General features: G+C 44.8%; 1 protein-coding gene across 7 annotated transcripts in view; it reads left to right on the forward strand.

Annotated features, from left to right (window-relative positions):
* The window catches only part of DCDC2 (doublecortin domain containing 2), a 59,257-nt gene that overhangs the window by 16,632 nt on the left and 27,305 nt on the right, over positions 1 to 15,320 (forward strand). For 6 of the 7 annotated variants that reach the window (XM_028737584.2, XM_028737582.2, XM_028737583.2 and 3 more), the window contains exons 4-6: positions 1,567 to 1,581; positions 10,220 to 10,296; positions 10,539 to 10,670. In XM_028737584.2, the coding sequence (XP_028593417.2) occupies positions 1,567 to 1,581; positions 10,220 to 10,296; positions 10,539 to 10,670 (224 nt within the window). The remainder of the gene's footprint in view (positions 1 to 1,566; positions 1,582 to 10,219; positions 10,297 to 10,538; positions 10,671 to 15,320) is intronic. The other variant, XM_028737585.2, reaches the window with a different exon arrangement.

A 15,320-nucleotide genomic window follows, 5' to 3' on the forward strand; every position in this document is an offset into this window, starting at 1 on the left:
CCCTAGCTAACCATGGTTCACTACATGAGCTGATCAACTTACTATGCGCTGTGCAACGAAATCTTCAAAATCTAAGGAGGTCCAGGTAGAATGTGTTTATGAAGAATCAGATTTGGAAATTGATGTTCCATTTAGATATATACGTCCTTAATCCTGCAACAAAAAGAGGATGTTGAACAAATTTGCCTCTAGACGTAACTATACATCCAAGTCTGCTTTTTGTAAAGAGATTGAACTGAAATATGATACGACAAACAGTGTGAGCTAACAATTTTAGGGGTGCAGAGCTCAAATACAGTAATGGTAGATCATCCAAAATAGAATTTGCTTGAACCTTAAGTACTCCTTACCATTAAGCACGTCAGATGAAGTAGGCTGTTACCTTTCAAAGCCTGACAATTATTTGCCTCAGTCTATTCTATTGATTGCATGTTTATTTGTTAATTTTATATCTTATTTTTCCACCCAAAGGGACCCAGGGTGGCAAAAGCTAATTGGTATGGTAGTGGTGCATAGTATTTACAGCCTTCTCATGTTTGTTTTTTAAACCATATAGGTAAGTATAAGCCAAATCACCTCGTTGTGCTTCATATTATCTTGCCCTCTGAGGTGAAGAGATTACCCCATTGGCCTTGGTGTAGCATTAATAGCTTGTTGATGTCTCTGGAGCCAGAAATGCAAGAAAGCTAAATGCAGAAAAGCCAAAGCTACCTGTTAGGGTGGGGGGAGAAATGAAGTGGGGTGTATTTATGTGCGCAATGAGCAAAAGAGAAAATACAAAAAAAGGTTAGAAATAGTTTGCATCTGATCAGCGGACCAAGCTGAGGTGGAATGCTGCTGATTCTTGTGGGAATTTATGCTGCTTTAGGCATGAGGTGGAGAGTGGAATGAAAATCAATATTGTTCCATCATGTCAACATAAAAGCTTTAGTAGGGCTAGAATGTCTTTTTCAACCCAACAGTCATGCTGTAATTTTAGTTTAGCCTGGAACATACATAAATTCTGTGAAAAGGTATGGCAAAATAGAACAGGGAAGTAAGGAGAGATGGAGAATAAAGATATTTACTGGGTTAATAAATAGTGATAACCGACCAGTTTCCACGCATATAAAAGAACAGTGTGGCCAGTTTTATGTCTGATAAACAGATATTATTTTAACCACATCAGATAGGTCACTGCATCCATTCATATTAAAACAACCTGCTTTAAAAATATGTTGAAAATATATAAAATAAGAAATGGAAGTAAGGTAACAAATTGCTGCACATAACTATTTGGTTGGGAACACAGGGAAGGGTGATGTGAGGAAGTCCAAAGTTTATGGAAAGTTTATGGAAATTTGATTTATGAATATTTGTACTCTATTTGTAATTTTTTTTCTTTTTTTATATTTCTACTTCTTTTTATAATCTTATACTGATTCTTTTTCTGTTTTTTATGTGTTACTTTGCTATTTGGCTGTTTAAAAAAATCTCAATAAATATCTTATAAAAAAAAATGTTGAAAATAAACAGATGGCAATGAGTGTAACATGCTAAATGTGTTATTTTGTTTTTTGCCAACAGTTGGCACTGGAAGATGTAAGTACCCGTGTTGGATTTTTATTGACAAATTGCTAAATTGTCTAAATGTTTTTGAATAAGGTTTATCATGGTATAAGAATGAATGTTACATACAATGTCATTGGGTGGTATCTCACTTCAGACACATTGATTTCAGTGCATATACTCTGAATATTACATAGTTGGACACATCATAATATACAATAGCTTTGATCCACGTATACATTTATAGTCTACTTCCTACTCCTTTGCAGCAACAGAGACTTTGCATGTACAACCCCAGTAAAGCTGTTGCTAAAAGTAGTGATTACTGGTTTGACAAGGGTGGATGGACTGAATTCAGCCTGCTTTTCCCCCTCCCATCCTCCGAAAAAATTGATCTCTGTTGATATTGTGGCGAAACAGCTGCAGATGGTTATAGAAGCAATTTTGTTGTAGGTTATCACTTTGTTGTGAATTTAGCAGTAGATCTGATTACCTATTTAGGATTGCCAGGGCCTCTGAGGCTCAGACCCTTAGACAGAGAGAGTGGAGCCTGGGCACTCAAGAGTAGTACCTTTTGGCACACAAAACAGAAGCCTATATGCATCTTTTAGGTATATCTCAAGCCTTATTCTTTGTGTGATCTCTAGTGGATTCATCTTTCCAACATGTTTTCAAAATATATTTAATACACATGCAATGGTGTTTGTTTCTAAGTTGCTCCATTCCACAGAAATAGAGGGAGAAATACTAGAGCAAGAAGAATATTCTTGGAATGGGGTGGTTTAAAATCAGACTGGAGGGAAAGGCTGGGGACCAGATTGCCCAGTGGGCCCTGAGTCCTCAACTCAAGATCTAACTTTCCCTGATGAGCCTGAGAAGGAGGCTGTTATATATTCAGTGGTCTGTGTTTGCCTGAGTTTGAGTCTGGACTAAGGATTCTGAGTCCCTGTGTTCTGATTTGATACATGACACCCAATCACAGAACATTTCAGGATTTGGGCCTCTGCCATTGGCCCTTAAACTATGACTTATGATTCACAGCTTGGAAGTTTAGACAGCCAATCACATTGAGAGTGGGAGTGGCCCAGGCCTCCAGAAATGTATATAAGCAGTTGCTTTGCGCCTGTTGTCCAGTTCCGTAGTTCAATAAAGGTTCTTGCTGTTATCACTGTGTCTTGTCATGTGGGAACCCACCTACACTTCAGAGGCTAAAATAAAAACAAAACTTTGAGGTAGTACATGATGTCTAGATGAAACCTTCCACCCCTATTCTCCCCCTCTCATAGTTAGTGAGCATGCTTAGACCTCATTGGGCTGGTTGGGGTTTTGTTTGCTCTCTTAGGTTTTCTTTTCTATTTAAAAAGGGTGTTCTTTTTCTACTGTAAACTTCAGGGTTCACCATGAGCATGGTGATAACTCCTCCTTGTTCCTCAGTGGTTCCATTTTGGCTGCAGTTCTCACCAACTGAACTTGCCATTTGGAGGAGTGATGAACCACCCTCCTACATACCCAAGTGCCCAGAGTGATGTAGGAAAAAAAATCTACTTTTACTAGTTAGAAAACATTTAAGAAAAGATTCCCTCATTCTCTAGGAACTTGGAATTTACTTTACAGTACTAATATTCTGTGGGGGTGTGATCCTTAGCAAGTATGGTTAGGGTTGCAAGCTTCAGTAAGTTTAGGTTGGAACATACTTTTGTAAAACTTGCATAGGATCATGATATTAATCATGATATTAATGATATTAATCAAGTGTTTCAGTGACTGATAGGAAGAGACTAGTTTTAACTGGCAAGGGCAAATTTTAATTTGTGATATTGAAAATAAAGCACACAAATATATATTGACCCTCCATGTCAATTGTAAAATGGAATGAAAAAGAAGTAAGGATGACTCTACAGACACTGACTGGTATTGACAATGTCTGCATCAAAAACACAATCCTGTCTACTTAGAAATAAGTCCTGTTGATTCAGTGTGACTTGTCCAGGTAAAGGGATATGACAGATGGAGAAGCTTCAGCTCACAGGTTAATCTTGGCCTGTTGGGGGAGTCCAATACGGTCCACAAGCCCATTTTTCCAAAACCATGCCCACTTGTCAGCTAATGTCACTGAGTGATGTCAGCTGATGGGCAGTGTTTTTCCTCAATCCTGCTGGGATCTGCTTCACATGCTGGTGAAATGGTTTCATGAAAAGAGTAGGACTGAAGTCTTTTCTCATCAGCTGATGAGCAGAGAGATCAGTTGTGGCATGCTGCTTTGCCAGCACATTACCTATAGGAAATGCATGGGCAGAACAGAACCCCTCCTCCCACCCCATGGCGCAGACAGGTGGGTGAGAGGAGGGGGTGGGCAGGACCCCCCCACCTAGCATTCCCCTTGAATCATCATGTGGTCAGGTGATTGACAGGTGGTCACTCTGCCCACCTGTCTGTTGGCTCAAGGGGTGGGGGAGCATAAAGGTTCCCTGCTCCCGATTGCCGCCTAAGTTGTAAATTATTTTGCATGCCCTTCAGTATTTCGAAAGGTTGCCTTTACTGAAGCTTTGGAAATTTGAAAATGTGTTTCATTTTTAATTGTTTAATTTACTGATCAGTAAAAAGGCAGGTGATTCTAAAAGTTATTTAAGTAGTTGGCAGCTCTAAAAGTGGCGTGTCAAGCAAAGTTATGTCTTTTGCTCAGTGGCTCCCTTACCATTTTTGCTGACGTCTCCTGTTCCACCAACATACCAAGTTCAGGAGACGGTGGTAACTCATCACTTTTGGCCTGCACTGCACTTAATGCAGCAAACCAAGGTCAACTCAAAGCGTAGGCTTTCCATCTCTTTATTGTCGCTACTGTTTCTGTTCACATAAACTGGTGCAGTCTTGTTGTGCTGTGGGGAAAGCAAAACAGTTTTATTTTCTAAAATTAATTTCCTTGCTATTAGACCTAACTTATACTTTTGTAGTAGGGACGCGGGTGGCGCTGTGGGTAAAAGCCTCAGCGCCTAGGGCTTGCCGATCGAAAGGTCGGCGGTTCGAATCCCCGCGGCGGGGTGCGCTCCCGTTGTTCGGTCCCAGCGCCTGCCAACCTAGCAGTTCGAAAGCACCCCCGGGTGCAAGTAGATAAATAGGGACCGCTTACTAGCGGGAAGGTAAACGGCGTTTCCGTGTGCTGCGCTGGCTCGCCAGATGCAGCTTTGTCACGCTGGCCACGTGACCCGGAAGTGTCTCCGGACAGCGCTGGCCCTCGGCCTCTTGAGTGAGATGGGCGCACAACCCCAGAGTCTGTCAAGACTGGCCCGTACAGGCAGGGGTACCTTTACCTTTACCTTTATACTTTTGTAGTAGAATGGATACAAGTCAAATGTTTGCCCCTTTCCTGCATATATGCACTCATAGCAGTTTAGAACTAATAATCTTTTGCGGATAAGTATGTGATTCCCAGTCAATCACTTCCCTGCTCTCCTCCCAATGGAAGATTATTTGGACTATTAGAATTGACATTAGTTACATGGCTCCAGGTCTTTGCTTATCAAGGTACCTGGGAACTTAGAGGGGAGGATCAATGATGAGAAGGAAGCATACTTAACACCCTCCCCCCTTCTAACCAACTATCCATAGCAAAATCCTTCCTCCCGGAGACAATTCCTTCTTGGCCTAGCTTTCAAATTCAGACCCTGGAATTAGCAATAGAAAATTGATGGATAGGACTAAAGGGTGTAGGGGTCAAACATTCTGCTGATTTCTCCCTGCAAATGCTGCCCATATTAGCATTATGAAGGAAATACTGAGTTGGGCACTCAACGTTTCTCACATAATTTCTGGTTTAGATCTCCTGACAGATCCTTAACATGTGTGTCACCTGCTGTGAGGATCTCCTGATCACAGCCAGTCCGCTTAAAGCAATCTAGGAACCAAGAGTCCTGTTTCTTAAATTAAATTAATACATTTAAATCCCATTGATTTGCAAGCTGTTGTGTTGAAGTTTGAGCCTGTGCAGCTGAGGTAAATAGAGCCTGTCCAACTGAGTCTATCCAGCTGAGTAACTTTGGATTATTGATATCATTTGAAGCATGCTAAGGATCTGTCTACTAAGCAGGCGATTAAAGGCTGTGGTGATGTGAGATCCTTAACATAATTACAGATTCCACATTGGTTAATATATTACTTTGTGGTTCCCGAGGGGATCGTATTCCAGACAATGCTGTATTGTGGTGATTTGTAAATAAATATATGAGCAGCTGAACTCTAAACCTGAAACTGGAACTTAGGGCGTGTGTGCAATGGAGCCTCCAGTTCAGTATATTCTACCACACAGGTAGAATTGTGGGAGGCAATGCCACTGGACCACGGTCTTCAAGTGTTAAACCTTTTAAAAAACTATATTTACTGTGCAACCTGAACCGATGGCAGTTTGCAGATCATTGGACATCAGCATGGAGGTCATATGACGAGTGTGCTGCCATAGTTCATCTGAGAAACACCATTCACTGATCAACTATCATAGCTCATGGCCAAAATATCACATGACACAGTTATATCATTCCCCCCATACTATTTTTTTAAAGGAAAAACAATCAAAAGAAGCTGGATCTTGAGGACAGGCTGTTTGACCATTTGCCTGCCATCCGTTTTTCTGCTCAAAATCTCCTCCATTGCAATTCCACTCATGGGTGGGGGAAGAAACTGGTTCCAGTGTTTTCCAACCCTGTGGGAAAAAGGAGCAGAGAGTGAGCAATTTGGAACAGGAAAGATCCTAGCAGGGTCAAGCCTCTTTATTCTTCTGCCCTACTGATCCTCCAAGCCTCCACCCCCATTGTTCAGGCTGGACACTGAGGTCCAGCTCCAATGGCCTTCTGGTAGTTTCCTCACTGCAAGAAGTGAGGTTACAGTGAACCAGGCAGAGGGCCTTCTTGGTAGTGGTGTCTGCCCTGTGGAACACCATCCCATCAGATGTCGAGAAAATAAACGACTATCTGACTTTTAGAAGACATCTGAAGGCATCCCTGTACCGGGATATATTAAGGGCTAATGTTTTACCATTTTTTATGTGCTGTAAGCCAGCCAGAGTTGCTGGGGAAACCCAGCCAGATGGGAGGGGTATAAATAATAAAATTATTCTTCTTCTTCAAGTCTGCAGTCTTTTGCTTGTGCTTTTCCCCAAAACAAAAATGTTCAGGAAAAGAGTAATCCAACCACACGTATTTTACAGGCTGTCCCTCAGTTGATTGTTTTGCCTGTGAATAATTTCACCATTAGTGGGGCAGAAGAGCACATTCTGCATCCCCACACTGAACTCAAAGCACTCCCTTTTCTCCTCTGAAATGGCACAGGAGAAATCCCCTTGTGCTTATCAGAGTTGGCATCAGATCTCCCAGCCTCAATAAAATGCAAACAGTATGTAACTATGGACAGTGCAGGAGACCTAAATATGTGAATCTGTCTGTCTCTACGAGAAAACGCATACAAGATGCAGGCTTAGGGAACTCACTGCAGTATCTGCTATAAGCAAACATATATTTGGTATTTGGTGTAATCAAATCTGTGAAAACAAAGCTCTTTTTGTAACCAAAATGACAAATGTCTAATCAAATGTTAATCAGGAAAGCTGCAGAGTTAGCTGAATATTGTTTTTATTAGGGCTAACCAGTGGCTCTTTTCAGATGAACCGATGAATGCTGTCCTTGCTCCTGAACCGATTCATCCATCTGATTTTCTAAACAAAGCCTATGAGAATATAACTTGTATGGCTTTGATAAAAAAGATCCAATGAATGAACTGAGACTGGGAATGGGGTCAGTTGCTGTGAGCTCTTCCTTCCCTCTAACGTGTTCACTGGTTGTATGAAAAGGGATAATCATAGTGTATATGAACTTTTGTTTAAAGTTTTGTTTTTAAGAAAATAGATTTTTCTGAGAAGTTCGTTGCTTTACTCTTACACTTGAAAATATGTATGGGCATATTTCACCCTTAATCTCTATAATTCTCAGAAAATGGATTTTTTTACCTAATTGCAGTGTAAACTCCAGAATCATGGAATGATCTCATATCCAACTAATGCCTACTCTGAGTTGTTGTTGTTGTTGTTTAGTCATTTAGTTGTGTCCAACTCTTCATGACCCCATGGACCAGAGCACACCAGGCATTCCTGTCTTCCACTGCCTCCCGCAGTTTGGTCAAACTCATGCTGGTAGCTTCGAGAACACTGTCCATCCATCTCGTCCTCTGTCGTCCCCTTCTCCTTGTGCCCTCCATCTTTCCCAACATCAGGGTCTTTTCCAGGGAGTCTTCTCTTCTCATGCGGTGGCCAAAGTATTGGAGCCTCAGCTTCACGATCTGTCCTTCCAGTGCGCACTCAGGGCTGATTTCCTTAAGAACGGAGAGGTTTGATCTTCTTGCAGTCCATGGGACTCTCAAGAGTCTCCTCCAGCACCATAATTCAAAAGCATCAATTCTTCAGCGATCAGCCCTCTTTATGGTCCAGCTCTCACTTCCATACATCACTACTGGGAAAACCATAGCTTTAACTATACGGACCTTTGTTGGCAAGGTGATGTCTCTGCTCTACTCTGAGTAGACCAACTGAAATCAGTGGACTTATTTGTGTCTCTTGATTTTAGTAGGTCCTGAAATGGTAATGCACTCGTTTTTAATGTTGTTTGATAGTTGTGTGTTTCAGGGGTATTTTTTGGGGTCTGTTTAATGATGTGCATTCCAGTGAAACACACTTAACAAATCAGCATAACTTTGTAATTATTCTCAAAAGAAAAAATAACATGCCTTGGTCACGCCATGCACTCCCAAATGATTGGCTTATTTTAGAATGGAACTGTTTTGTTTTCCAGACGCACCAAAGGAGTGCAAAAATACTAATGACTCTTTGATTAGAGGCTCATTTAAAACTCAGATTGCTGCAACATCTATATTTGGAAGATATACACCCCTTCAGATATATTTTTTGACCTCCCCACATCATTGCGAGGGTGGATTATTTCCACAAGGACTCAAAGAAGGAAACATACTCTATAGCATAGTATCCTGTCGAGAAGCTTTGATAGGTTTCATCAGCTTGAGGAAACTAATTAATTGCACACTTCTGGGAATCTTTTCAATGGCTTGTTCTTTATGATTAGTGAGTCTTTCTTTAGCTCTGCAATGTTAGAAGGCAACCATCCTCTGAAGTCACATACAAAACACCATCTAGAAAAAGATTTGATTTCCCACTGGTTAGATGTGCCAGGCTGCCCCATTAGCAGTCCAAATTCTGTAATAGTTTGCCTGAAACTTTTACTGGGGTACCGTAAGTGGGTAGTTCTGAGTGTATTTAAACTGCAGGTGTAGCTTACTGGATGTCAGTATGAGAATTGAGTGCAAGGATGTGTCATCCTGGAAGTTTTGAAAGGGCTCAGAAGTGCATTTGAATATATGTGTAGAAGCACTGGGCTGTGTGATTTTCTTTTCTGAAGGGTGAGATATAAATGAAAATAATAGTTAATAAATCATCATTGGAATCCATTACTGTCTAGATAAATACTTCTACACTTAGTCCTTGTGACCCACTACATAGAGCAAAAGCTCTAGCAGTTCCTGAAAAGCTAGGGAGCTGAAAAATATTGCTAGCTTTTAGAATACTTTCTAAGGAAATCTCTCCCTCTCCCTGGAACATCATGCTTCCAGTTCATGGTTCCTCTCTAATTCAAGAATTAAAGTTGCTTATTTTTTGTGGTGGGTGCAAAAATAGCTTGTTACATAGGTGGCAACTCCCTGGGGATCTGGGTGACCCAGCACCCACAAAATTCCCCATGAGGAGGCTGGGCACCCACAAATTTCAGTGCCAGTGCCATACACACTCCATGGCACCTATGGCCCCAGGCATCCATGGTCGTAGGGCCAAGTTGGCACTTTGGTTCAGCCAGCTGAGGCCTGGCTCTGCCGGGAAGATGGGATTATGGTAGTGTATCTACAGCTCAGACGGGATCTGATGCTTATGCCAGAGATCCACCATTTCCCAACTCTCTTGTCCCTGTGGATTTTGGGGTTGGATTGTCCCCTAACACAGGAAATCTTTAAACATGGCACAGAAAGGAGGGAAGGGGTGCATGAGGACAATGCCCACAGGCACAAGCCTCATGTATGTATAGGATTAATAGGCTCAGATATGTTCTGCTGAACTGGGTTTGGACTGCTTTTACAGAATATTATGTCTAAACCAATACTTTGCCTCATTTAGACATGAGGAGCTGTTAAGGTGGATATAGCTTGATAGCCTCCTGGCTGGTATCAAATGGGAGATAGGTTTCTTTCCAAGCCGCTGAACATGGACTATGAGAAACAGCCAAGAAATTAGCAGATCTGACACTGGGAGGCCAAATTTCCTGTGACTCAGCAACACCACTTGCAAATCGGTAGGCACTAATTAACTTTTGAAGTTCAGGGAAGTCGTGGCTAGAAATAACACAGCTACGACGAAGAAGAAAAACTAAGGATTTTGATGAGAAAGTGGAAAGCACAATGTCAACAAAAGCACAAATAAAACATGACTACAAACCAGAGTGGTATGTACTATGCTTAAGGCTCTGTTAGAAAATTGGTCCTGGGAAGAATAAGGTTAAGATTTTAAAAGTTGACATAATGACAAGTTGAGACAGAATCAGTTGCTGATTTATTTATTTTTAAAATCTTTCAGGTGAAGCCTGTTTCCCACAGCAGAATCAATGTGTCTGCCCGGTTTAGAAAGCCTCTTCAGGAGCCTTGCACTGTTTTGTAAGTTGGGTTTTCTGATAGACAGTTTGAGCATCATTATTTTGAAGAACATCCAACCAGTGGCGTAGCATGGGGGGTGCAGGGGGGCCCGGCCGCACCGGGCGCAACATCTGGGGGTTAGGGTTAGGGGGCGCAAATCCACGGGTTAGGGGGCGCAAATTACTTGCCTTGCCCCGGGTGCTGACAACCCACGCTACGCCACTGCATCCAACTGATTGCAACTTTTCCTGTCCTCTTCTTAGCCTGATTGCTAATGGTGACCTCATAAGCCCGGCCGTGCGTCTTTTCATCCCCAGAAGAGCACTGAATCAATGGGATCATGTTCTTGAAATGGTTACTGAAAAGGTTACACTCAGAAGTGGCGCTGTGCACAGGTAAGATGAAATGGCACGTTGTCAATGTGATCACAGTTTCAGGTTTTTGCTAGCAAGGTGCAGCTGAGTAGGACCAAGTTCTAGGGGCGAAAGTGATCTAATGTTGTACATATACATAATAAACTGGGTTTTCAGCCCTTTTGCTACTTGGTAGAAGCTGCCAGCAAATGCATGAACTATTGGCTTGGTTGATGCTCTGCAGTGGCACCTGAAAGTAGTATTGGTTGCCTTGCATTGGCTGCAGCTGGCTGGTAGTGTCTTGCTATATAGGCAGCCTGGGAAATCCTTAGGTTTCCGCTCCGTAATTTCTCCTCACCACAATCTCCAGGCTTTTTAAAAATACATACTACTTTGAGCACACCTGGGTCATACTATCTGAGCACACCTGGGTCGGCCCATGTGCACGACTATGACAATGGCTCAGGTAATTATGGGGCAGTGCTTGGGGGAAAACCGCATTGGCTTAGATCATGGGTAGGCAAACTAAGGCCCAGGGGCCGGATCCGGCCCAATTGCCTTCTAAATCTGGCCTTCGGAGAATCTGGGAATCTGTGTGTTTTTACATGAGTAGGATGTGTCCTTTTATTTAAAATGCACCTCTGGGTTATTTGTGGGGCATAGGAATTCGTTCATTTTTTTAAAAAAAAAATATAGTCCAGCCCCCCACAAGGTTTGAGGGACAGTGGACTGGCCCCCTGCTGAAAAAGTTTGCTGACCTCCGGCTTAGATCTTCCCCGTGGCCAAACCATTCTTGGACTTCTGTGCTTCCGCCTTCTCACCTTTGCTTGAACACCGTTCTTCATTCCCTTGTTCACAGTAAGTCAAAAGCCACATTCAGACATTCAGAGTGAAGAGGGCAGCAGAGGCACACTGCCCCGTCCCCAACATTTCTGCCCCATGTGAGTCACCTTGACTTCCTATGTTCAGTGTGAAGGTCTGAAGGGAACACAGAAGTCTCCAAGAGACCAGGAACCCTGTGTTCATCATATGAACATGCTTAGGAACCCCTTTTAGAGATCTTTCCACTCAATATGGAACAGTTGGGGCAGCACTTGAAAGACAGGGATGGTGTGCATCTGGATTGGGGGTTTCCAGTTCTGCTTTGAAAGCAAACTGGTCCAGGTCCAGAAGAGAGCTTTTGTTTGGGAAAACCCAAAAGGTAAAGCATGTTACCTTGAGAGGCATTTGTACAGCACACTGTGTTTTTTCCCTTTTGTTTTTTCCATGTTTCCTGTAAATCCAGTTTTTGCATTTGATTTCTTAAAACATTAGAGGACACATTGAGCTAGCTAGTACGATTTATCATTGCTTGTTTAATAATTAACAAATTAGCTATTGTGACTTGTGGTAGCTGAACTATCATTAGCTTAGCTTCCAGTAAAGGCCATTGATTCTGAAAAACATTAAAACTCTTCATTAAAGAAATGGATGCAACGTTTAGAGGGTTCAGTACAGCCAAGACCGATCTGAACATTAGTGTGGGCTTTTCCCTCAATTACACACATCAGTAGCCATACAAATGGCACAGGTTGTGAATTGCATTTTAGTTGTGGACAATGGGGGCACTTACTTAATCTCCTGGCAGCAGTGTTGCTGTTGTTTACTGAGAGGGGTAAGGTGGTGGGAAGTTGGCATTGCAAATGTACCAGTAGGAGTGCTGGAATGGCCCTGCTGGTATGTTTCCACATTGCCACCCTCCCCCTTGCCTTGCTCCTCCCACTTCCCTTCCAGGAAGCAGCAGTGACTCCTCTGCCAGAAGGTCAGTGTTATGTACTGAATTGAATAGGATCCAAACTGCAGCAGTCTGATTGGTCCTAGAACAATAGGATCCAAAAGGCAGCAGTCTGATTGGTCCTAGAACAATAGGATTCAGAATGCAGCAGTCTGATTGGTCTTAGAACAATGCAGCAGTATGATTGGTTGGCAGGAACCACCCAATCATGCTCCAGATAGAAGTGAATCCGCAACCTGATTGGCTTACAGTAGAATTCCAGAATTAGCCAATCATGTGCAGCCCATTGTGTAAATAATGTATATAAAGCAGACCCCTCAGACATTCATTCATTCCTCCTCACCACTATGAGCTGAATAAAGAGCATGAAATCACTTTGCGACTCTGAGTATATTTCACTGGCGACGAAGGTGGGATCCCGCTGAGCTGACTGCCACACACAGCATCGCAGCACCGCCACCTGCCGCACCGCTGCCTCGCACCGTGTATCCAGGCTTCAGCTCCGGGACACAAGGAACTCAGAATGGCAACCGACAGCAGCTTCTCATCGTTCAACCCAGCATCTGGAGACTGGGAAGCGTACGCCTCCCGTTTCACCTTCCTCCTAGAAGCCAAAGGGGTCACCGATGCAGAAGACGCCAAGAAGAGGGCAATATTCTTCAGTGTCTGCGGAGAGGAGACGTTTGAAATCGCCCGGGCTCTCCTTGCACCTGAAGACGTCGCTACTGTTCCATACAAAACAATAATGGAACAGCTGAAGGGGCACTTTTCGCCACAGCCCTCAGTGGTGGCTTGTCGAAATGCCTTCTACGCAAAGCGGCAAGCCCCTGGGGAAACCATAACTGGGTTTGTGACCTCTCTTCGTCAAGCTGCCCGGTTTTGCAACTTCTCAGAGCTGGAGAACATGCTTCGTGACCGCCTCGTCGGTGGCCTGAAGGATGAGAAGCTGCAACGACACCTCTACGCTAAGAAGAACCTAACGTTCCAGGTCGCTCTGGAGGAGGCCCTGGCAACGGAAGCTGCCGAGAGGTCAACGCAAGAGGCACGGCCGAGCCAGCTGTCCCAACCGAGGGTCCACCACGAAGACCTCACCGACGACTCAGGATCCGACAGGGAGGAGGTGCACAGAGTACAGCAGCGCACTCAAGCAGCCCACATACCACAGCTGCCTCGACGAGAAGGAGGGAACTGCGCAAGCTGTGGAGAAAGTCACGAGAGGAGGACCTGCCGTTTCCGCAACGCAGAGTGCAGGCAGTGCAGAAAATAGGGACACATCGCCCGGGTGTGTCGGGCTCGGCCCACCCGACACCAGGCATCAGATGACCAATCCAAGAGCCCCAGGTCCCGGGGCCCAACGCACCAAGGCAACTCAACGGAGCTCACGGACTTCCAGGTATACCAGTTGCCCCACCCCAACGTAGAGAAAATTTATGTAGAGGTACAGATAGAGGGGGCCCCATGCCGCATGGAGCTTGACACGGGTTCAACTCTATCCATAATCTCGGCAAGGACCTTAAGGAAACTGTGTCCTACTGGGGGTCCCAAACTCAGGCCAGCCCCATTCACCCTCCGGGACTTCCAGAAACGTAAGGTCCCCACAATGGGGGTGGGGACCTTCAGGGTGCAATACCGAGGGCGGACGCGGCAACTGGACTTGCTTGTGGTCAAGGGCCCCTACATTAGCTTACTGGGATTGGCATGGTTTGGACCACTGGGGCTAGCCATCACCGGGGTGAACCACATGAGCTTACAAGTGGACGTGGACGCCATATGCAAGGAATTTCCGGGGGTTTTCGATGGGAAATTGGGACAGTATACGGGGCCCCCCATTGCTCTACAGCTTGACCCCGCAGTACGACCGGTCAGGCTCAAGGCCCGCCGGGTCCCGTTCGCCCTGAAACCCCGTATAGATGAGGAATTGGACCGACTCGTGGAGCAAGGAGTGCTGGAGCCGGTGCCTAATGCCCCCTGGGAAACTCCAATCGTCACACCCGTCAAGCCTAATGGTTCGGTCCGCATCTGCGCAGACTACAAATGTACCATAAACAAGGCCCTCACGGCCCATGCATACCCAGTGCCAGTGGTCAGCCATGTCCTTGCCACCCTGGCTGGGTCGAAAATTTTTGGCAAGCTGGACTTGGCCCAAGCATATCAACAGCTGCCAGTAGATGAGGCTACAGCAGAGGCACAGACGATTGTGACACACAGAGGAGCGTTCAGGGTAAAGCGGCTGCAATTCGGGGTCAGCGTGGCACCAGGCATATTCCAGAATCTAATGGACTCTCTCCTTAAAGGGATTCCTGGTGTCACCCCCTTCTTCGATGATGTGTTGATTGCTGGGCCCACACCAGAGGAGTTTGAGGACCGCCTCCGCACCGTTCTGCACCGTTTCCAGACGGCGGGTCTCAAGGTGAAGCGGGAAAAATGTCTACTAGGAGTGCCTCAGGTGGACTTTCTGGGATTTATGGTGGACGCAGAAGGGGTCCACCCGACTGGGGACAAGGTACGGGCCATTTGTGATGCCCCAGCGCCCAAGAACAAGACTGAACTTCAGGCCTTCTTGGGACTATTGAACTTTTACCATTCCTTCCTTCCCCACAAGGCGGCGGTAGCGGAGCCCCTACACAGACTCCTGGACAAGCGGGCCCCTTGGGTGTGGGGCCAGCGTCAGGAGGCCGCATTCCAGGCAGTCAAGGACTTGCTTGTCTCAAACTCGGTCTTGGCACACTTCGACGAGAGGCTGCCGGTAGTGCTAGCATGCGACGCCTCACCCTATGGCATTGGCGCTGTCCTGGGACACCAACTCCCAGATGGAAGAGAGGTACCAGTGGCATACTTTTCCCAGACACTCAACGAAACCGAGCGGAACTACTCGCAAATCGACAAGGAGGGTCTGGCAATCGTGAAGGGAGTAAAAA

Source organism: Podarcis muralis, chromosome 8, assembly GCF_964188315.1.
Source record: "Podarcis muralis chromosome 8, rPodMur119.hap1.1, whole genome shotgun sequence".
Lineage (NCBI taxonomy): Eukaryota > Metazoa > Chordata > Lepidosauria > Squamata > Lacertidae > Podarcis > Podarcis muralis.